Genomic DNA, 22,711 nt, shown 5'->3' on the forward strand with positions numbered 1-22,711 from the left:
AAGGAAAAACTGGTCCAATTCCTGGATTGTCCTTTCTAATCGGAAAATAGAATTCTACAAAGAATCTAAGCAACAAGCTCTTTCTAATCTGGTAAGTAGTTATCGCTTGACTGCTCTCATCTTTTTCAGAAATATTATTAAATATAAGTTTGGTATCATCAAATATCTCACCAAGCCTTCAAGCCACTAACATCTGAAAGTAGAATCAGGAAATGACTCAATAAACTTTTAATTAGATGAAGAGGGAATGGAACTTAGTGTCCGTTTTATTAAGTGGTACATTTGGAGAATGATTGCAAAGGGAGATGAATGGTGAGTGGCTATCTAGTAATGTGAAGGTAACACTTTAAATTGAGGTGCCATTTATAAATGCTTTATTCTTATTTATGAAATGATCGCTAAATGTACCTACTTGCTCAAATAATGTATTATAAAGTATGTTATAAAATGCATTAGTAATAAATGCTTAATGGATGAGGCTATGAGAAGCTGTTGTAAAGAATATTATGAGACGTAAATCGTATTAAACCATGTATGTGCATCTTTAATACATGAATTTAAGTTGTTATCCAGCATGCAATAAAGCGCTTCACACATTAATAAATAATAATAAACTGTTTATAAATGGCACCTTAATACAGGGTATACCAGTGGGGAAACACTGTAAGTTAGCAAAGTGATTTTTTATCTTAGTCTAACTCTGACACCCACCATATACAGCTGACCTCACTGAATATTTCTTATGACTCCTTCTAATGCAGCTAATACAATTCCTTTATTCAATAGCTACTAAAAAAGTGAAATTAGTAGTATCTGAGGATTATATTTTGAGGAGAGGCCACAGATTTCTGTCTTGGAATTTGACAGTCAGAACACAAGAAGTAATGGCATATAGCCCTTTAATGTTACCTCAGGGATATTGTGGCCATGAAACTCTTACACAGTATCCCCAGGGGTGGCTAGGTGGCACAATGGATACAGCACCAGCCCTGGAGTCAGGAGTCCCTGAGTTCAAATCCAGACTCAGACACTTAATAATTACCTACATGTGGTCTTAACCCCGTTGCCTTGCAAAAAAAAAAAAAAAAAACCCAAAACCTAAAAATAAATAAAAATTAAAACAAAAAAGCAACAACAACAAAAACACAGTATCCCAAACACCATGGAAGTCACTGAAAGTATGCTACTCCAAAAGGTCCAAGGACACAGTTGAGAGAATCTGATTGTGAATGGCGCCCAAGACTGAGCTAACCTGCAATACCATGTTGAAGTGATGGGTGCATGCCTGGCAAGAGTCAAAAACAATAACCTAATTTATATTTGGCAGGTAATGAAATGCTGGAGAGTTCTCTGCTCTTCAGCCACGAGTCATGTTTCCTATGTAATCCTTTTTAAATAGAAAACACAAGATCATTCACAAAAGGGCATTCATTAAAAGAGGAGATTGGAGAAAGAACAAAAGGTGGCATTTGGTTTGTTCTGATAATTGCAGTAGCCCTTTTCCCCCAAGTGACCAACTGATTTCAGAGTTTTGATGTGGTCCAATCAGCAAATTAATTATGAATAAATTAAATATACTTGAGTCTTTTGTAATGAGCTTCTTTTGATTGTTGTAGAAATTTGTGTCAGTGGTTATTTAACCAGGAAAAGTTTAAGATAATCTCTTTTAAGGGTCTAAATAAACCTTAAGACCAATCTAGAGTCAGGAGGCAGGGTGAAAAAAAACTCCTATTCCAATGCCATCCCCTTGGCTTTTTCTTCGCATGAATTCTGATGGGGGAGACAGAGAAATGAAGGGAAATTGTTTGCATTGCTCACACTTTGCTGCTGAGAAAATCATCTTTGTCCTGCTGAGTGAGAAGAATATTGTTGGAGCTGAGTTCATATGAATGTGCTGAGCTAATGGGAGAGATTAGATTCCAAATTAAAGCATTTGGTTTAGTTTAGTTTCTCCCCCCCCTCCCCCGCACCCCCTTAAATTTCTCTTACCAGGAGATGCACTTATCAACTGCTTAATTTTATCCAGGTGGGAGAAAATTTCATTTAAAGTTATGCTAAACATTTAAAATCCAAGCTCACTAATTAGGTATTTTCAGTTTAAAAGCAATTGGGTCTTCAGAACTGTGGCAAAAATCACAAACTCTTTGACTTTTAGAAGAAGAAAGAAGAAATTGGTAAATATATCTTGGCAGTCCTAACAGAGTACTCCTGGCTCTGTTTTCAGTGCCCTTTTTTTATTTATTTTTTTTCTCAGGCACTCGTTGTCTTCAAAAGGAATTCAGGGCAGGAACTAAATGTGAGTTCTGGTAATAGAGAGATTGTTAAGAGCTCTTGTTTATATAGCCTGAATTGTCTTTCTAGTTGTCTTCTTGGATTTGATTCTGAGTACTAGAACCTTAGCAGCTTCAGCCACATTGACCAATCTCTTTCTCAAAGGGATGATATGCCAATTGCCAAGCGTTGATTAAAGATAATGTGGTTTATTTTGTAAGAGTTTTATGATAAATATTCAAGATTTTTGTTTTTACTCACTTAACACATGCTTGCATGTGTTTGATTGTGTTGGGGGAGTAGGGAGGAGGGAGGAGGAATTCTTCCCTTTCATCCAAGAAAGCATTTGAAACTGATCATGACTAATGAGAGAAATGGGTTGAAAAATGTAGAAGTTATGTACATCAACAGATTTACCAACTAACTTGGTTCTGCCCATTTGGGAAATTGAGGTCCTTGAATGTTTGGTGTAAATTGAGCTAATCTACGCATTCAAAGCAGAGAAAATAAACTAGTGGATAACAATTCAAGAAAAATACCCCCAGAAATTTCCCTCAGTAGGCAATATATATTCATGTGCTGTGCTGAAATTATTATCCTCTCTTGTTCCTAATATAAAAATTTAAACTCTTCAATATGATATTTAAAGTCATTCACAATTTAGCTCCTTCCTACTTTTCCAGACCTATACTGTATTTCCACCAACCCTGCCACACTGGGTTCCATCCAAACTGACCTGAAAAGTAGCTGTTTACCATTCTCAACATGTTAACCCCTCATTTTTGTGCTTTTACCAAAAATACACTTTAACTTTACTTCTGCCTCTGAGTTCCTCTGGCATCCTTTAACATTCATTTTAAATGTTTTTCCTATAGGAAGCCATACCTGCTCCTTCAGCTGAAAGAGTTCTTTCCCTCCTTGAATTATCTGGAATTTGCTTATTTTTTGATACAATTTTTCTCTTCTCAATAGAATTGCAATTGCTTGAGGGCTAGTATTGCCTTCGTCTTTCTAGTAACTAATATTGACAATGCCAAGCACAAAGGAACACAGATTTGAGTTCTAACAAGTTCTTCTTATCCAATACCCCTTCCCCTATTTTATAAATGAGGAAGCTCGGATAATAAAAGTGTGTTGATAAAGTATTAAGTTTCAGTCCTAAAGCATTATTCTTTACTTCTGGAAATATAATTTTAGATCCAGAAACACGAGCCTCTTAACTGTTCCAAGAAACTGTCCATTTTCTCAGACTTTCCCTCTTGTCTCTCCCTCCTCCTCTCAGACCACTGACTTCTCTTCTTTTAAATCCTAAGTAAAATCTCATTTCCTACTTGAAACCTTCCCTAACCCCTTTTAATCCCAGTGCTTTCTCTCTTTTAATTATTTTCATTTATCTCCTACATAACTTATTTTGCATGTTTTCCCCCACCCCCATTTGATTGTAACTTCCTTGAGGGCAGGAATTGTCCTTTGCCTCTTTTTGTATCTTTAGTATTTAGCACTCTGTCTGGTACACAATAGCAGCTTAATAAATGAAAATAATGTGCAGAGAATTTATCAGGTCACTAATATAGAAAGGTATACTAATAAGCATCCACTAAGATTAACACATACCAGGACAAACAGCAAATCTGAATTTCTGATTACCTTTTCATTTTTCAACTTTGCAGCTCAGCATGCCTAGAGGGTAAATGTGCCCAGAGTCATAATTTAGGGGCCAGAGTGTGAATCTAAGAACAAATCATCCCTTTCAGGTATCCCATCTCCCTTAACTATTTTATAAAATTGAAATTCAGTTAAATTGAATATGAAGGAGAATTTAACAGATTCTATCCCAAAGTTGAATAATGAGAGCATAGAATGACTGGCTCAGAGCTGAAAATTATCTTAGAGATGAACTAGTCCAATACGCTCAAGTTATAAATGAGGAAATATTTCAGAATCTTATCTCTTGAAAGTTACATAATGGATAGTGTTGATTTCCCTATAATCTCAAATTCACTTCTTTTGCTGCATTCTAACTTAAATGATTTTCAGATTAGTAAAAATTATATTATTCAAAAACGAAATGGTGAAAAGACTAATTTCATTTAGAAAAGAACTGTGAGCCAAGTGCTGCTTTATCTTGGAAATTCATAGATGATAATGTTGAATCAGTCATCATGCCTCCACTGTCTCTTGACTCTGCTTCTGCAGGCCCCTTCTCCCATTGATGGGTTCTTCTTGAAAGCTCCATTTTGAGGAAGGATCAGTCATCTTTCATTTTCTGGACTTAACTGTCAATACTTCATCCTCTATTACTTTTCAGATTCCTTTTATGTTCTATCTTCCCTTAGTAGGATAGGGACTATCTCCTTTTTACTTTTATATTTACCCTCAGTAAATGAGGGCATATAGTTAAATGACTGTTAATTGATTGTAGGCTGAATATATGTAAGGGTGTGTACATATATGTATATATATATATATGTATATATATATATATAATATGTAGATAGTAAATAGTATGTACTTTATTTTCTTTTCTTAGGTTTTTGTGCAAGGCAAATGGGGTTAAGTGGCTTCCCCAAGGTCACACAGCTAGGTAATTATTAAGTGTCTGAGACTGGATTTGAACCCAGGTACTCCTGACTCCAAGGCCAATGCTTTATCCACTACACCACCTAGCTGCCCCTATAGTAAATAGTATGTACTTTAAAAAAGAGATACTGTTGAGTTATGGAAGAAAAGGAATGAGAGTTCTCTGCCTTGCTTTCCAATGAATCAAAGTAAAAGAAGAAAGCAAATTTAAGGAAAGAGGAAACCCAGATTTCAGTTAATATGAGGTGACAGGAGTGCTTGTGCAAAAAGTTGATGATTTAGGGAAATTTGCTCAAAGGTAGACACATAATTCTAAAGCTAGAAGGGACCTTAATGGCCATTGTTAATACCCCCCTAACTTTATAGATGAGGAAACTGAGGTAAAGAGATAGAAAATGACATGGTTGCAGTCACATAGTAAGTTTCTAAGATGGTTTTTGAACCCAGGTTCATTCTCTTCTCAATGGAAAAGACTATGAAAAAAAACAAATGGAAAAATCTAGTAAAAAGTTGATTAAAGAGGCAAAGGGCTAGTCTGGAAAGAGATTGAGAGAGAATGAGAAGAAGTAGTATAGCTGTATCACATGAGCACAACCAATAAGTATGGCTTAAACAAAGAATTGGGAGGCTGAACTGCTAGAATCTAACAGTAAATGAAAAATTAAATCTGTCGTGAAAATTTGAACTTTGTGGTTTATCTTCTAAGCATTTAAAATGGTAAGTAAGGATGTGACTATCGAAAGGGAATAGTTGTATGACCTTGGGTAATCCACTGAACTTTTTTGTCTCAATTTCTCATCTATAAAATGAACAAGAAAAGGAAAAGAAAACCATTCCAGAATCTTTGCAAATAAATGGGGCCATGAAGAGTTGGATTTAGCCATTAATTTGTTGTGGTTTGAATAATGAAAGAGTAATGAACTATTTGGACTATAGATTTAGATCTAAGGGTATTCTTGATAGCTGTATGTTCCCAGTAGAGTTCAGCTTTACACTTTGAGAAGAACATGGTTCTGCTTCTCAGCCTGCACCTTGCATCTTAAGATGCAATTTCAATCTATGAATTCAATGTATATAGAAAGAAAAATGTTGTCAGCAATCACTTAATGAACATTTAAAATGTCAAATAACAAGAAGGGACTGTTTAGAAAGAACACAGGGAACTAGATTTTAGTCAGACACCAAGAATTTATGAAGTATCTACTATGTGCGAGATACTGGGGATATACTGTCTAACTTTCAATACAAGACTGTTGGAGAGAAGTTGGGCATAGAGAGAACAGAGTTGGACTTTGAGTCAGGAGGCAATTGGTTTTCAATCCTGAATCTACTCTTTTTAGGTTTGTGACAATGGGTGAGTAATTTCATCTTCCTTATCTGTAAAATGGCAGTGATAATATTTCTACTATCTATATCACAGAATTGTGGTTAGGATGATCCTCTGTAAAGCTAACTACCTTGTAAGTATTTATATCATTAATTTAAGCATTAAAAAGTGGATCAGGAATATCTATGGACTAAATGGTGACTCAATATATCCTATTGGTGGCCAATCAGATGTAGAAGATGTTGAAGTGAGCTCAGTTTTTTGTGTATTGTACCTCCAGGAAGAGCCTTAAAAGAAATTAAGAAATGATTTTGGAGGGATTGAAGTGTTATGTGCAAGGAATAGAAAGAAGTCTTGTGATTCTGGATCATAGTATTGTTTTTGTTATTTGTCCTTCATTTTTGCAGAGTACAAATGGCATCACAGGGTGATGACTTGATTCAGGAGTGAATTGGATTTAAGTTAGGCAGAATTGTACAAAATTGTCAGGCTCACTCCCTCTCCTAGACTATTTTAAGACTAGCCTCAAGACAAAAGTCAGAACAAGTGGTGATGACCCAGGATGCAGTAGATGACCTTGGTCTTTCCAATGTCTGATCAAGCTCTAAGCAGTCCACAGCACCTATTTCAAGTGCCTTTGTAATCTTTGGAACAATTGCTCTCATTTACCCATTTCACTGGGGAAAATTTCCATAAGCTTAGAGTAGACACTCCCTTAATTCCTCAGGACAAATGAGGACTTCCAGTTAACCTCAATATTATTTAGCCTGTCTGCTAAAGCACCATGCATGCTATAGTTTTAGAGGTGAGAATTGAGTGCCAGGTGGACATCAAAGACAGATGAGCCCTAAAAAGGACTTGGTAAGCCATCACACAATAGCAATTAGCCCTTTTTAAACCCATCATAGACCACTTCTGCATTATAATGTGTATGGAGAGGAGTAACGTAGAAGACTAGAAAGGTAAGGGTCCATATGTGGAGGACTTTCAATGACAATCAGGAGACATTTTATATTTGAACTTGGAGATAAAGTATAGCCAGTAAAGATTATTGAATAGGGAAGTGATATAATCAGATTAGCACTTTAAAAATAATTTTGGCAGTTGAATAGATAATGGATTGGAATGAGGAAAAATTTGAGGCAAGGAGCTCAACCAGAAGGCTGTTGCAATAGTCCAAAAATGATGCTATGGAAGTTTGTAGTAGGGTGATAACTATATGAGTAGAAGGAAGAGAATATATAAGGTGACTTTGTAAAAGCAAAAACCACGAAGTTACCAACAGATAGGGTTTGTAGAGTGAATATGAGATAGGAGTTTAAAATGACACCAAGATTGTAAGTCTGAAAGACTGGAACATTAAAAGTGCTCTCAGTAGTAAAGGGGGAATTTGTAAGGTGACAGTATTCTTTGTGTGTGTAAGGGAGCAGTGGAGTTCACTAATTTTAATTTTGATTTGGTAAGTTTAAGATGCTGGAGACCTTCAGTTTGAGATGACCAATGTACAATGTGTAATGTGGATCTGGAGCACAAGAGAAAGATATCTTAAGATGTCTTGAGAACATTTTAATTCAGATGATATTTGAAGCCATGGGAGTTGATGCAATTTCCCCAAGTGAGGTAGCATAGAGGGCAAAAAAATGGTACCAAAACAACTTTGGAGGACACCCAAAGTTAGTGAGTGTAACATGAGTGAATATTGACAAAAGGATACTAGAAGTTGTTAGGTGGGAGGACCAGGTAAGAGAACATGAAAATTTAGAGAGGAGAGAGTATTCAGAATATAAGGTGATTCTAAATTATCAAAGCTACAGAGCATTTCTGATGAATATAACACATAATTTCAGAAACATTGCAAATACATTAGAGCTTAACCTGACCCAGAAAAAGGTTATTTAGCATTCATGATGTTTAGAATAAACCCCATATATTAAAAATACTTTTAGAAATATCTTATACAACACTCTAAAATCTTTAACAAATAACAATGGCAAGTCAATAATACTACTTTGAATAAAAGAAAACTTTTCAAAACATGTAATTCATTTTTTATTTTTTGAAACCATTCATCTTTCCATAACCTTGAAGACTAAAAAGGAATAACATGAAACCCTCATTAAAATAATTTGTTTACTTCTTAAAATATTGTTTACTTCCAAGAAGAGTGAACTCAAGCATTACTTAAATAATGTAATATAATCAATGTTTCTTTGGAACAGTATAGCTTTAGTAGCAAAATGGACTTATTTATGATGATAAAATGATCCAATTTAGCAAAAAAGATAAAAATAGTTTTTAATCAGAAAATTGTTCTTAATTATTAAATATTGTAAACAAAGTGAATATGAGAAGGCTTTAACTTTACAAAGATAATATCTTCCTTCTTATCTTATTCCTTCAAAAGAGAAATTGCAAATATATATACCCAATATGCCCAAAAATATATACCCAATTTCATTCATCATTCTGTTGAAGGAAATACAAGCATTAAAAGACAGCTTATTTTTCACATTTCACATAAGAGATCCTGCCTCTGGGGGGAAAAAAGTATAGTTATCATTGGGGAAGGTGTTTTTTTAATTGTAAAGATAAAGTCTCCCCATTTTTGTGGTTTACACTACCATATGGCCTCATCATTTCTAATAATTAGACAAAATGATAACATAAAACCTAAGGGGAAGAGGAAAGGGAGGGAAGGCAGAGAAGTGAGGGATAATGTATTCCTGTATTTTATTAACAAAAACCTCTTTCTAATCAAAAATTAAATCAAGCAACTGATATAAATACAAATGAGGTCTGGTTCTCTGCATTATACAGTATAGATGGATTTTTATAATTTTCTCCAGATCTGATCATTAACCACCATAAATACTGCATTTTACATGACTTTTAATAACCAGAAAAGCCTATGAAATTGATATGATGCTACGTAAATGGATAATAGTATACTATCCCTAAGCAAACTTCACCTTAGGCTGTCCCAGAGATCTATTTTCATTATAAAACTCAACTCTCTGAGGTTTATCATTTTGGCCAAAGTAATACAACTGAATTATAGTTGGTCATGTGATATAATATGCTTGCATGCTTGAAAAATGATTTTAGAAATTCAGTGATTTTTTTTTCCTGAGCAAGTATTTGTTCTTGGGTATTTAATAGTGGGTCCTACTGGAAGCTTACTTACTGAATGAAAATGTTTTATGTAACAATAATCTAAGAGAGTGAATACTGAATACCTTGACCCAAGGCACAGATCAGCAGCTATTTCATAATAGAGATCCACCAGAACAATTCTACCTATTGACCCCTCCAACCACAGAATTTCAAACCTAGTATAAAAAAATAAAAAAAAGATTTCATAGATTTGCATATCTACCAATCCAATGGAATTTGTACACATAGTAATAGCTATTCAAGACAGTAAACTGCTATTGTACATCTATGCTCTCATGTTTTTAAAAACTGATGTGTAAGTAACCTTCTACATCATAACAAAATATATGACTTTTTTTAAAGATTAATATGACAGGGGTGCAACTAGGTGATGAAGTGAATAGAGCACCAGTCTTGGAGTCAGGAGGAACTGAGTACAAGCCTGACCTCATTCACCTAGTAATTGCCTAGCTGTGTGACCTTGGGCAAGTCACTCTTAACCCCATTGCCTTAAATAAATAAAATTTTTAAAAAGTATTAATATGACATAAAGTAAAAAAATGATAAATGTAAAAATAAACAAAAATTAATACAAAGTGAAGGCAAAATTAGAATAATAGATAACATAACAACTATGTCAATATTAATGATTATAATAAAAAACTGCTTCAAAATTTAGGTAAAATAAAATGCACAGAAAACTATGTACAATGTATACACACTTCACATTGAACAATTATTTCCAAATCATTTTAAGTCAATGAGACTTGATTTTTACTCCTCCTCCATGATCAATTTGGAAGGAGTAAATCATCAAATTTTTAAGACTGACTTTAGGTTTCACTTTTCAAAAGATCAGATATACATCTGCATTTACTATCTAGAACTTACTTTCTAGAACAAACTAATAGTAATAAAGTTTTAAGAAATGTAATATGATATGGTGGGTAGTAACTTTCCCCTGGGAGTGAAGTAAACAAAGTTTCAAGTCTCAGCATGGATATATTGTGTAACTCTGGGCAAGTCACAAAACATTAAATCATTATCATCAATAGTTAGCCTCTATATTGATCAAAAAGACATTAAATACTTGCCCAGAGTTACTCAGCTAGCAAATAACTAAGGCTGGAATTGAACTCAGGTCTTCCTGACTCCAGTTCAGGTAACCTATCCATTGTAGCATCTACTCATCCCTGATTTAATAATGGCATAGGTAGTTCTTTATAATTAATGAGTGGTAGGAGTTTCTCTACTGGTAATTACACAAACTAATGAAATCAGACTTAGACCACTCCACCCTAACAAAGGCATCACAGTCATATAACACTACACACACACACACACACACACACACACACACACACACACACACACAAAACACACACCATTGATTTGGTGTCCTTTATCAATTTATTAGTAAACCTGTTTTTGCATTTCTCATATTGAAAGTATTCTCTGACCTGAGGTCTCATCTTCTTATGGTTGGTTTCTTCTGAACTTTCTGAGACCTAGGTCAAAGATAACTTCATTTCTCGCTGAGTTTCATTGCTGCCTTATTTCCACCTGACATTCTCTACCATGTCCAAAGTCAGGTGTTTTCTCCCACTCTGTCCCCTACCAAAAATCGTCAGTATGTTCCTCTTCGGCTCCCTTTTCTGTGCTGTCTTGCACATTAGAAAATAAATTCCTTGAAGGCTGAAACTGTCTTCCTGCTTTCATTTTTATTCCCAAAATTAAACAGTGCAACACCCTTAATAATGCTTTTTGACTAACTAAATGACTTTAGGTGTTTCGGCTTTAATTCAAATACATTTTTTACCAAATAAGTCTTTCCAAATTCCAGAAGAAAATAAGTAACATCCCAACAAAGATCTCCCAATTTTTCTGAAAAGTGCATTCCAGAGTTTAACAATTCTTAATTTCCAGGTTTTAGGTTCCTACGTTATTATTAAATGAAGTTTCTAATATTGTTGTTTATAACTAGATCATTTTAGTCAAGAATTAGTTGGTCACAATCTACTAGATAAAAGTGTAAATATTCTTCCAAACTGCTTTTAAATTACCCCTCAGCTGTCTTTTGTGTAGGAGTAAGAATGCTGCATGACTTAGCTTTTCCTTGTATGACTTACCAAATAACATCTCTGTAACCATCTTTGCATAGTTCTTCTCTGTATCTTCTTCAAATTCTGTGGTTATAGAATCCAAAATTAGCTCAGCCTTCCAGTAAATTCTAACCAGAATAATATGAGGATTGCTATCCTATTTATGTATCCCTTCATTGTAAAGTATTTCTTATTTGTTTATGGCTAGAATATATGTCTCTGAGGTTTTCCTAGTATGATTGTACAATTTCCCTCCTTGTAATATTCTATCATTCTCCATACTGTTTTGTAAATGAAATTGAATTCTAAACAAGGAATGTGTTGCGTTTGGTTTTCATGTCTTTTCATGTGGTGCGGTGCTCCAGTTTTACTTATCGAGGTCATTTCTGGCACCTTATTGGGTCTTCATTGTAACTATTTTATACTCTCTTTACTTTTGTCCATTTATAATTTATTATTTAAGTAGTATGGCTGGGAGATAACAGTTAGAATACAAGAGCTGCTTTTCATTACACTTTTTCTCATGTGATTTTGATTTTTAATCTTTGCTTTGATAATGCTCTGATTGACTTGACAACTAGCAAAATGTGAGGCTCTTGGCATAGTGAAAATAGTGCTGACTTGGAGTCAGGAGATCTCTAAATTCAAATTCTGCTTCTCTTCTATAACAAAAAAAAAGAAAAAGAAAAAATGATAATAAACCTGGAACATCTACTTTGTAGCATTGCTATGAGGACCAAATAAGGTAACATAAAATATGTTGTGAACTTTAAAGAAGCATTTATATGTCAGATATGATTATATGCTGTCAATCAAAAACATTTATTGATTACCTGCTATATGCTAGACAATGTTCTAGATACCACAAATACAAGAGATACTGCCCCCCCCATCAAATGGCTTACAATCTAGACAATTATTCCTTGTATGTCAAAATAGTTAATTTAAAAAAATGTGATGCTGGCCATATACAATGATATCAAATAATTATCTAAGTAAGTTGGAAACATAGATCTTTGGAGCAGTCCACAATTAATTTCTTAATCTCGATATAGTGAATCACATACTTCAAACATAGTTTAATAGAGTTTTCTGATTTTTTTGATTTTTTTGGTCCAACATCATATTGAAGTTTCTAATTCTCATGTTTTATGTTCACTTAGCTTAGATGATCATAAGTACTTAAAAAAGAGGGGATGACCCGAGTTGAAATACAGTCCTAGACACTTAGTAATTGCATAACCTTGGGAAAGTCACTTAAACTCTGGCTGCCTGAGTTACTTTAACTGTAAAACAGAGATGATGGTAGCAACTACCTCAAAGGGTTGTTGTCAGGATCAAATTAGAAAATATTTTAAAATCCTTTTCATGGTTCTTAAAATATAACAGATATTTAATAAATTCTTGGTTCCTTCCCTTCCCACTTTGATCCCTGTGATAGATTATTGGCACAAGGGTGCAAGTACCCTCAATTCTTATGCTCTTTACAAGCACATAAAGAACATAATATTGTAGATTTAGATCTGGTAGAGATGACCAAGTGTCCCATATCTAACTATCTGTAGATAGATAGATAGATAGATAGATAGATAGATAGATAGATAGATAGATAGAAGATAGATAGATAGATGATAGCTAAAAGGATAGATAGATAGAAGGGTAGATGAATAGATGGATGGATAACTAGATGGCTCAAGCAATAGTGCGCCTGGTCTGGAGTTAGGAGGATGTGAATTTAAAACTAGCCTCAGGCTAGTTGTTTGGCCCTGGGCAATTCACTTAATCTCTTTTTGCCTCAGTTCTTTCAACTGCAAAATGGAGGTAATAATAGCACCTATTTTCCAGAATTCTTATGAGTATCAAATGAAATAATAATTGCAAAGTGCCTGGCACAGTATGGTTGACCAGTCGATCAATAATGTCTAAGAAGAGTTAGTCTGTAGTAAAGAAGAGCATTATCTCCTGAAGACTGTCCAAATTCATGTTTGTTGCTTCCATGACACTATCATCTCATCCTCTTCCATTCTTCTGCTTTTGCCTTCAATCTTTCCTGGCATCAGAGTCTTTTCCAATGAATCCTGTTTTCTCATTACGGGGCCAAAGTATTTAAGCTTCAACTTAAATATTTGTCCTTCCAATGAGTCAAATTAATTTCTTTAAATATTGATTGATCTCTTTGTTGTCCAAAAGTCTTTTCCAGCACCACAATTTGAAAACTTCCATCCTGTAGTGCTCAGCTTTCCCAACAGTCCAACTCTTACATCATACATCATACATCACTACTAGAAAAACCATGGACCTTTGTCAGCAAACTCATGTCTGCTTTTTAGTATGCTGTCCAGATTTGCCATAGTTTTCCTTCCAAGAATGTCTTTTAATTTTATGGCCACTGCAACATTTGCTATTTTCTTTTAACCCCCTAAAATAGACTGTTTCCATTTCTTCTCTGTATATATGCCAGGAACTAATGGGACCAAATGACATAATCTTTGTTTTGTTTCATTTTATTAGTTTTTTATGTTAAAATTTAAGTCAGCCTTTACACTGTCCTCCTTCATTCTTATCAAGAGACTTTTTTAATTCGTCACTTGTTGCCATCAGAGTGGTATCACCTGTATAACTGAGATTATTGATGTGTCTCCCAGCAACCTTAATTCTAGGTTTTGATTCATCTAGTATGATATTTTGCACAATGTACTTTGTATATAAATTAAATTTTTAAAAGTTGACAATTAATAGGTTTCTCATACTACTTGCCCAATTTTAATCTTATCATTTTGTTCTTTGTTCAGTTCTAACTGTTGCTTCTTGACATGGGTAAAATTTCATCAGGAGATAAGTAAGGTGATCTTATATTACTATCTCTTTGAGGACTAGCCAGATTTTGTTATGACCCACACAGTCAAGACATCAGTATAGTCAATGAATGAAAAAATAGTGGGGTTTTTTCCTAGAACTCCCTTGCTTTCTACATAATCCAGTGGATGTTGGCAATTTGGTCTCTAGTTCTTCTGCCTCTTCAGAAACCAACCTGTTTGTCTAATAATTCCCAATTTAAATATGTCACTTTCATTAACCTTAGTGTTAGCAATGCTTCACTTGACTTCCCTGATCCAGGATGTTCAGTTCTCGATTCATAACCACATAATTTGGATATCAGTGATTTTAATATATTTCTTTTCTGGTTTTTATATACTTTCTAATTGAGTTCCTGTTATATTGACTAGCATATGAACCATAAAAATTGTCATATAACACTAAAGCAGCAAAAGTTATTTTCAGTTTTCAGTTTTTCAACTTCTACAGGCAGAGAACAAGGTCTTTTTAAAGGATGTATGAGGCAACAAAAAGCATATTGGGAGATATCATTAAGTTCAGACTTCTGCTGATGATTCATGGCTGCTGTTAGAGAGCCATCTAATTTGATAAGGTGCTTCTAATTCTCAATAATAAGCTTCTCAGTTGAGTACAACTCACTAATGTGAGTCTGTTGCTGAATTAATTCTAGCTTTCTTTTGGCTTTATTCAGTAGAATTTCTATTTGGTCAGAATTCTTTATATATCAATTGTTTCTGAATGCTACACATCCTTTTGATAATAAAAGTTCTTTAACTGTAGGAGGTTTTCATGATGTGCTCTCCCAGAATCACCTGGTAAAAATCTAACAATTGCATTCAACTTCTACATATTCATGAAATATATTTTTAATATCTTCTATTTCTGTTAAGACCCTATCATTTTGTCTTTTTTCCCCATTTTTTGCACGAAATATTCCCTTGATACCCCTAACTTTCCTTAACAGCTTTCTTGCCTGACCTAGCTTGCCTTTCTATTAAATATCTTTAGTTTTTATTTTTATATTATCTCAATTTCATCCTATATCTTCCAGTTTTATACTATGTATTGGGTATGGACAGACTTAAAACCAAAGTCAAGAATGAGAACAGAGAACTTTTAGACACATTTAACCTTTGATCAGGGTTTCATCATTAGATAATCCATATTATCCATTAGCTTTTGTTGGTGAAAGGACTGTTTCAATATTATAATCTATGCTTAAGAATAATCATGCAACTCAAATCCCACATCCTACTTATAATGGTGTATCAATATTGTTATTTTTATATATGAAAAAGACCCTATTTTAATAAAATCTTCTAGAGAAATTATAGCACCTACCTCCCAGGGTTGCTGTTTGGGTTAAATAAGAATTTAATTATGAAGAACTTAGCTCAATGTCTGGTGGATAACAAGTGCTACAAAAAAGTAACTATTATTAGTTTTTTAAATTATTATTATTACTATGCTATTTTAGAATTATAATAGTAATTGTTATAATTTCTATATCCAAATAGATCATAATTTTTTCTTTATAATATTCCTAGAAACTCAATTAAATGTATTTCTTTCATACTCAAGCTATCTAGTAACTATTATTCTTTTGTTTGGTTTTTGCTGTTGTTTGTTTTTAAGAAACAGGAAACAAGAGGTAATTCAGAAGCTTACAAACCAGATATTCTAAACTGAACTGAATGAGATTTTCAAATTACAAGTATAACTTGTTCCTTGCTTGGCATTTGCTATATGGAAAGGAAAACATGGAATTAATAACTAGGACAGAGTCCAACCCCTACCTGTAATGTCTACTTCACTTCAGTTTCTAACTTAGTTTTCATTATCAGTGATAAATGCACTGCAATGGTTCTCAAACTTCAGATGTAACCTCAAATTTCTACTGTGATCATAATCTCAAGATTGCTCTGCTATACTGCGCATCAATTTATAAGAGCAATGACTCCTTCCTCACAGAGGATCCTGAGTGCCTCATATAATTGTAAACATTTGTTTCCTCTTGGAACCTGCTCTGTGTGATAGAAGGACATGTTTGGCAATTGGATATGCTCACACCCTCTTTTTCCCTAGAGTATTCCAAGTTCCCAATATATGTCTACTATGACAATAATTTGCTGAAAGAACATTAACTTTGGAGTCAAGGGTCCTGAGTTTCAACTTACTATCTGTATGAGTTAGTGCAATTATTTCTCTCCTCGAGATGTGGTTTCTTTAGATGAAAAATTAAGGGTTTGGACTTGATAGTTCCCCATGTCCCTTCCAAATTCTAAGTATAAGACCATAATAGAAAAGCAAAAGTAACAGAAATATGATCTACTCTAAATAAACATGTAAAATTCAATTACATAAAATTATATAAAAGAAGGCTTATTGTTTTTAACAAACTTTATTAAAAAGTCTTATAAAATGATTGATAGAATCCCTTTAAATAGAAAATATTCCTAGTATATTTGAAGATTTAGTTTACAAAAGTGATTTATGAAAGTTTTTATTTTCTCAAGTGATGTAAACCTCTATTTCCTCAATGAAGTGAAGAAATGAGAACATATGTATGATATAGGATATACATATGTTGGGTTGGAGTGGATGAAACTAGAGGAAGAGGGAGAGAGAGAGAGAGAGAGAGAGAGAGAGAGAGAGAGAGAGAGAGAGAGAGAAAGAGAGCTGCAAATTGTTCTGAGTAAATGAACTGTTGAGAGGATTTAACAATTCTTGTCTTATAATTGGTGAATTTAAAGGCTCATTTAATGTCACAAGGGGGGAAAAGTTCATTTCATAAACTCATAAAGCTAGAAGTATTAAGGAACAAGGATTTCTACAGTACATGTACCAGACACTGTGTTAAGCACTTAAAAAAACATCTCCTTTGATCCTCACAACAGTACCACAGGCACTATTATTGTCCTCATTTTACCTTGAAGGAAGCTGAGACATTCAGAAGTTAATGACTTATTTAGGGCCAATTCTAGAGACATGACAGGTGAGGCTGAGCTGAATTTCACCCCTGATTGTAAAGGATTGAGCACATACAGCAGGGCCAGGTACATGGGCAATCAGAGTTGAGGTTGTTGCCCCCTTACCACATGACTCTGGAACATCCCATTTTTTACTTCTTTCCATCTAAAATAAGGATCAGTTCTCTAATGATTGCACCACCTAGCTGAAGTGATCATTTAACTCATATTCCAGATGAGAAAACTGAATCAAAAAGAACAATTTTAATACAGGTGTCATTTTTAATGCTCTTTTCAGAAGATCAATTCATTTTATCTGGACTGAATGACTAGAACTTGTTAGTTCTACTGATCACTAGATCAATGTTATTAATAGTAGTGTAAAAGAATGGGAGTGTAGTCGGGATTAGTAAAAAAGAAACCTACCAATATGCCATAATTTTACCCATTACTTTAATTGCCTTTGTTTTATTGCATGGAAACTCAGAATTCATCTTTAATATGTTTTAATTATATGTTGTGAAAATAATCTTAAACTGAGATCCCTAAAAGTTTACTGGAAAGATGACAAGGTATATGTACATATGTGTATATAATATATTGATATGTTATGATGCTTTTTAAAAACAACATCATACTATTCAATTTGTAATAAAACTTTTGAGCTTTAATATATGTCTTATTTAATTTTTTATTTATGTATAACTTTGTTTATAGAAAACTGGGCAGAAACCAGAATGTTTGGATTTGTGTGGAGCACAGATTGAATGGACTAAAGAAAAATCAAGCAGAAAAAATGTTTTCCAGGTAAGAATCTTGCAAATATTCAGTTCATTAGTGTCCTATCTTTTGAGTCAAATCCTTGGAATTCTTTTTAAAAGTTTTAGTAGCTATGATTAGTTGAGTAAACACTTCTAATTTTTGTTTTAAAGATCATAATTTGTTGCTGTTGGTTCCATTTTTCGGCCTTTTTAAAGAATAAAAGCTCTGGTGACTGAGTCCTATCAAAACACTAAGGATGTGTTGATTTGTTGATTAATGTTCTGAGTGTATTCAATTGGCTTTTGCAAGTTAGTAGGTAATTGTTTTGGGTTTATGCCTAGAATTCTTGACCTAGAGAGCTTTAATAAATAGAAAGTTCCTAAGATGCTAACACAAGTTGAGCTCCAACTGTGTATGGTTACCTTCTTGTTGTTGTTATGGTTGTTTTTCTAAATTGCTGCTTATGGTTGTGATTTCCTCAATGTGTTCACTGGTGAGAGAAGGTAGGATAAAGGAGACCTAGAATTCCTAAAAGAGGCTATTTATTTCCACATTTTAGAAAACTGTATTTAACAGAAAATAAACAGCTTTCTTTTGATGAAATATAAACAAATTTCTTTGAATGTAAATATATATGTATATACATATGTGTGTGTTTGTGTAATGTCCAAAGTTAATCACTTGGAAAGATGAAATTCTAAATTATGAAAGTTTACATATGGTCTGGCTCTGGGAATGGGCAATTGATGATGCTAAGATATGATTACCCACATCCAGAATAGCATCATTCTTTATCTTAATATTTTGCATGATTTATATTAATTTTAAGTGCCCAATAAATTTTCCTTTACCTAAGTAATCCATACATGGTATTCTCATAGCTTAGTATAGTTTTTGGCTCATAGAAGGCACTTAGTAAATATTTGTTGATTGAAAATACAGCTTCTCTCTTCTAATTGTCTTTTTTCTGTGTGTTATGTTCTCTCTTTCAATAACTCCTCTAAATGAAATGCCATCATATTTTTTGACAACTGGATATGTTTTTCATTTTGTGTTTATATACCATGCCTCTAATGTTGCACTTGTTATATAGTAGGTGCATACTAAATGCCTATTGTTGAATTAATAGCCAGACTTTGGGACACAATGTTTGCATGATTACCTATGTAGGGCATGCTGGGACTAGACATTTTCTTATCTCTCTAGGAAGAAGTAGGTTGCCATCACAACATATTTCATCACCAAGAGGTAGGGCTTCTTATGATGAGTTTCTCTGCCTACTTAAATAGCCTGCTTCTAGAAAAGTGAATATGGGTGTTCTAGGGATGGATCTGAACCCCTTCATCTGTAGAACCTGCCAGAATTTGTAATCCCCAGGAAAGCCCTCTAAAATCCAAGAGACACATTTAGATCAAAATGAGGCATTGGACTAAGTCTTTGTGTAGAATTAGAGGAGGTAAAACTCCTCAGAAAAACTTAAGGGAGTCCAAAAGAATCATGAAATGTGAGAGGACATATGTGATTTAAACTCTTAATTTCTAGAGGTAATTATAGATATATTGGAGCGTATTGGAGTAAATAAAGAATATTTTGCATTAATTAATACACCAAAGAAAAAACTCTGAATTTTAGAATTCTGTCCAAATGTGACTCCTCTTTTCTTTACTTCAAACACATTTTTAATTATTTTAATTTTGACATTATCCCTCTTCTATCAACTTTTCTTTATGTGATTACTTGAAAATTTAATCTATTCTCCCTTACAATGACATTAAGGTATAACAAAGGTAGATTTAAAAAAATACACTCTAAACCATTTTAGGATCCACAATAGAATATATTTTACTCTTGTTATTTTGGGGGAGGTGGAGTCAGGTAGGAAACATTATTTTCTTCATATATTTTGCATATAATGCATTTTCTGCATTACTATAATATAAACTTAATGAGTATGGGTACAGGGTCTTAATAAAATGCCTGTTATTTGATTGATCTTTATATCTAGCACAATACCTAGTATAAGGTATTGAATTTAATAGGTGCTCAGTTAAGGTTTTTTTGAATGAATTAATGAATAAACAAATGGCCATATATTGTAACAAAACATAAAGAATATAAAGGAATTTTGCAAATGCCAAGGCTCTAAATGATCCTTTTATTGTATTATTGGGGTGAATCACTCCATTTTTTTCTTATCCTGAAAACATATGAACACAATGGATTAAATAAAAGTCAGTAATGCCCATCTATTGATATAGCATATAGAATGAAGTCTTTTGAGAGGCATATTATAAATAGGATTCATAGTCCTGTTAACCAGAAAGAAAAAAAAAGGATCTAGAAGGATTTGCCAGAGAGCTAAATCTAGATGACTTGCATCAATATTTGATTAGATACATTAGCTGGCCTCCATCAAATGATCAGAATAAACATGATTATATCTGAAAAACATGGTATTAAAGCATTGTTGAGTGTTTTGAATGTGTGCATTTCTGTGTGTGTGTGTGTGTGTGTGTGTGTGTGTGTGTGTGTGTGTGTGTGTGTGTGTGTGTGTGTGCGTGTGCACATGGATTTCATTACCTACAGAATAATAAAGTGTTTGTTCCTGGCTGAAATAAGACCATGATGACTTCAGCTGATATGTGACATTAGAAATGGCTTTAGAATTCCAAGTTTGAATTAGGCTTGGTGTTCAATCTGAAGCTATGAATTATAGATTACAGATAGCAAATGACTATTGAGATTTTTGGTTCAAGAAAAATCAAAGAAGCAAAATTAGAAGTAATTTTAAATTTAGAAATCTATCTTGAAAAAGCAGATGGATTACCAATTATATACCACCGTAATTAGAGCGAATGTAGGGAAATGGAACAGGAAATTAATAGGGAAAATCATTGTCTGTGTAAGATGAGCTTGAAAAACTCAGAAGCACCCATGTGCTATACTAAACTGTGAGGCAGTTCCTACATTTGCATATACTGTTGGGTCACATGAATTTATATGTTCCTAGTTTTGTTCAAAGAGTAAGCATTTAGTCTTGTGCATCAAAGTTCCATCAAAGCCAAAGTGTGTATTTGATATTTCTTAAAATAGTAGGGAGTAGAGCAAGAACAATAACATTAATCAAGTATTAATGTATAGCCCCTGAACAATCCTGAATAAATCATCTTGATAGCCATAGGGATGATTTGAGAGAATCCTATAGCTTATCAAGGAGCAAATATGATTCATCTTCATTGATATTTTTCATTCAAAAAATAGAATATTTGTTAAAATGTTTAAGCAGCTCAACAATAGTTTCCACATATTTGATGAACTGAATACCACATTTATTTAACACCCATGATGTCTAAGGCACCATAGCAGATACTGTTGGGGCAACAATAATTTTGCCTTCAAGCAGCTTGCCTTTTTTATAAGAGAGAAAATGCATATACACAAATATCTATACTATGATTATTTAATTCAGTTTAATTCAACAAATATTCTTTGAGGACTTATTATGGGTATGTGATGTGTATGTGTATTATATTGTCCAAGATTTTGCAGACAAAAACGTTAAAATTAACGTGGCCTCTGTCTCACAAAAACAGATGCTATTTTTACAGAAAGTATGATATAAGATAAAATGTGATAGCGGTGAAAGGAACTAAACAAAGTGCTGTTTAAGGAGAAAGTGGCGCTTTTACTTGAAAGTGGGAAAAGGAAGGAGACCTAAGAGACTTCCTGGAGAGGGGAGTATAGAAGAGAAAAGGCTAATAATAAAGTGAAATAAAGATGAGGGACTTGCAATAATTTGTCCTTTGCAGGTCTGCATTTGTGTGTTTGTTGTGTGTGACAGACTTCGTGGCTACAAAGGGCAAGCTAATTTCTTAGCTAAATGAGGGTTGTTTGTTTTGTTTTCTCTTTTCCTTTTGTTTAATTCTGTTTTTGGCAAGACCAACAAGAACTATGATGTGTTTAAAGATGTCAAAGACACCATTTAGCAACAGAGTGATTTGCAGCATAGTGCTGAACCAGTTTCCCTGGATAACGAATGTGATACACTAGGTTTTCATCAGAGGAGGGGTGTATAAAAAGATTTGTGCTTGAATCACAAGCTTTAAACATTCTTGCTAAGTGCTAGTTTGCTCTTTGTTGTTTAGCCTGAAATTTAAAGCACTGAGGATTAAAAGGATTACAACATAATCTTAAATAATCCTGAATGTCATTTAAAGAGAGACAGTTGTAATAACTAAATAAAACCATGTTAAGGGATGGCAGCATTGTCAGGCTGCATCTGAAGCTGAAGCACTAACCCTACCACCTTCTTCACTCTTCCTTCCTGGAATAATCCATTTTATATTTCTGTGGAAGGAAATTACAAATAGAAAGTAAAAGGTAAGAAGTTAAAAAAGTGAAATGAGAAGTGATTGATGTTATTAAGACTTAAAGGTAAATGGCTATTCTACTCCTCATCCCAACTCAGAAATGGATATGAAACTTGAAACTTAGTTTTCCTGAAAAAAGTCCCTGAAATTAACTTGCTTTCTTAGACTCTTGGACTCTTTGTCATAAAAAAATATAGGGAAGCATGTGTAGCAGCTATAAATTATCTCTTCTGGCCAGTAAATAAATCTTAAATTCTGAAATTTGTGAGTCAAAGGCTAAAGAAGCCTTCTCCCTAGTGGTTCTCTCACCTTCTGGAAAATCATCTGCCCCACATGTGC

The 22,711-nt window shown here is 33.7% G+C and overlaps 1 protein-coding gene across 1 annotated transcript in view; it reads left to right on the forward strand.

Annotated features, from left to right (window-relative positions):
• Positions 1–22,711, forward strand: part of ARHGAP15 (Rho GTPase activating protein 15) — an 871,958-nt gene that overhangs the window by 146,488 nt on the left and 702,759 nt on the right. The window contains exons 5-6 of the mRNA XM_074215108.1: positions 4–91; positions 17,958–18,047. Coding sequence (XP_074071209.1) covers positions 4–91; positions 17,958–18,047 — 178 coding nt within the window. The remainder of the gene's footprint in view (positions 1–3; positions 92–17,957; positions 18,048–22,711) is intronic.

The sequence above is a fragment of the Macrotis lagotis genome, chromosome 1 (assembly GCF_037893015.1).
Source record: "Macrotis lagotis isolate mMagLag1 chromosome 1, bilby.v1.9.chrom.fasta, whole genome shotgun sequence".
NCBI lineage: Eukaryota > Metazoa > Chordata > Mammalia > Peramelemorphia > Peramelidae > Macrotis > Macrotis lagotis.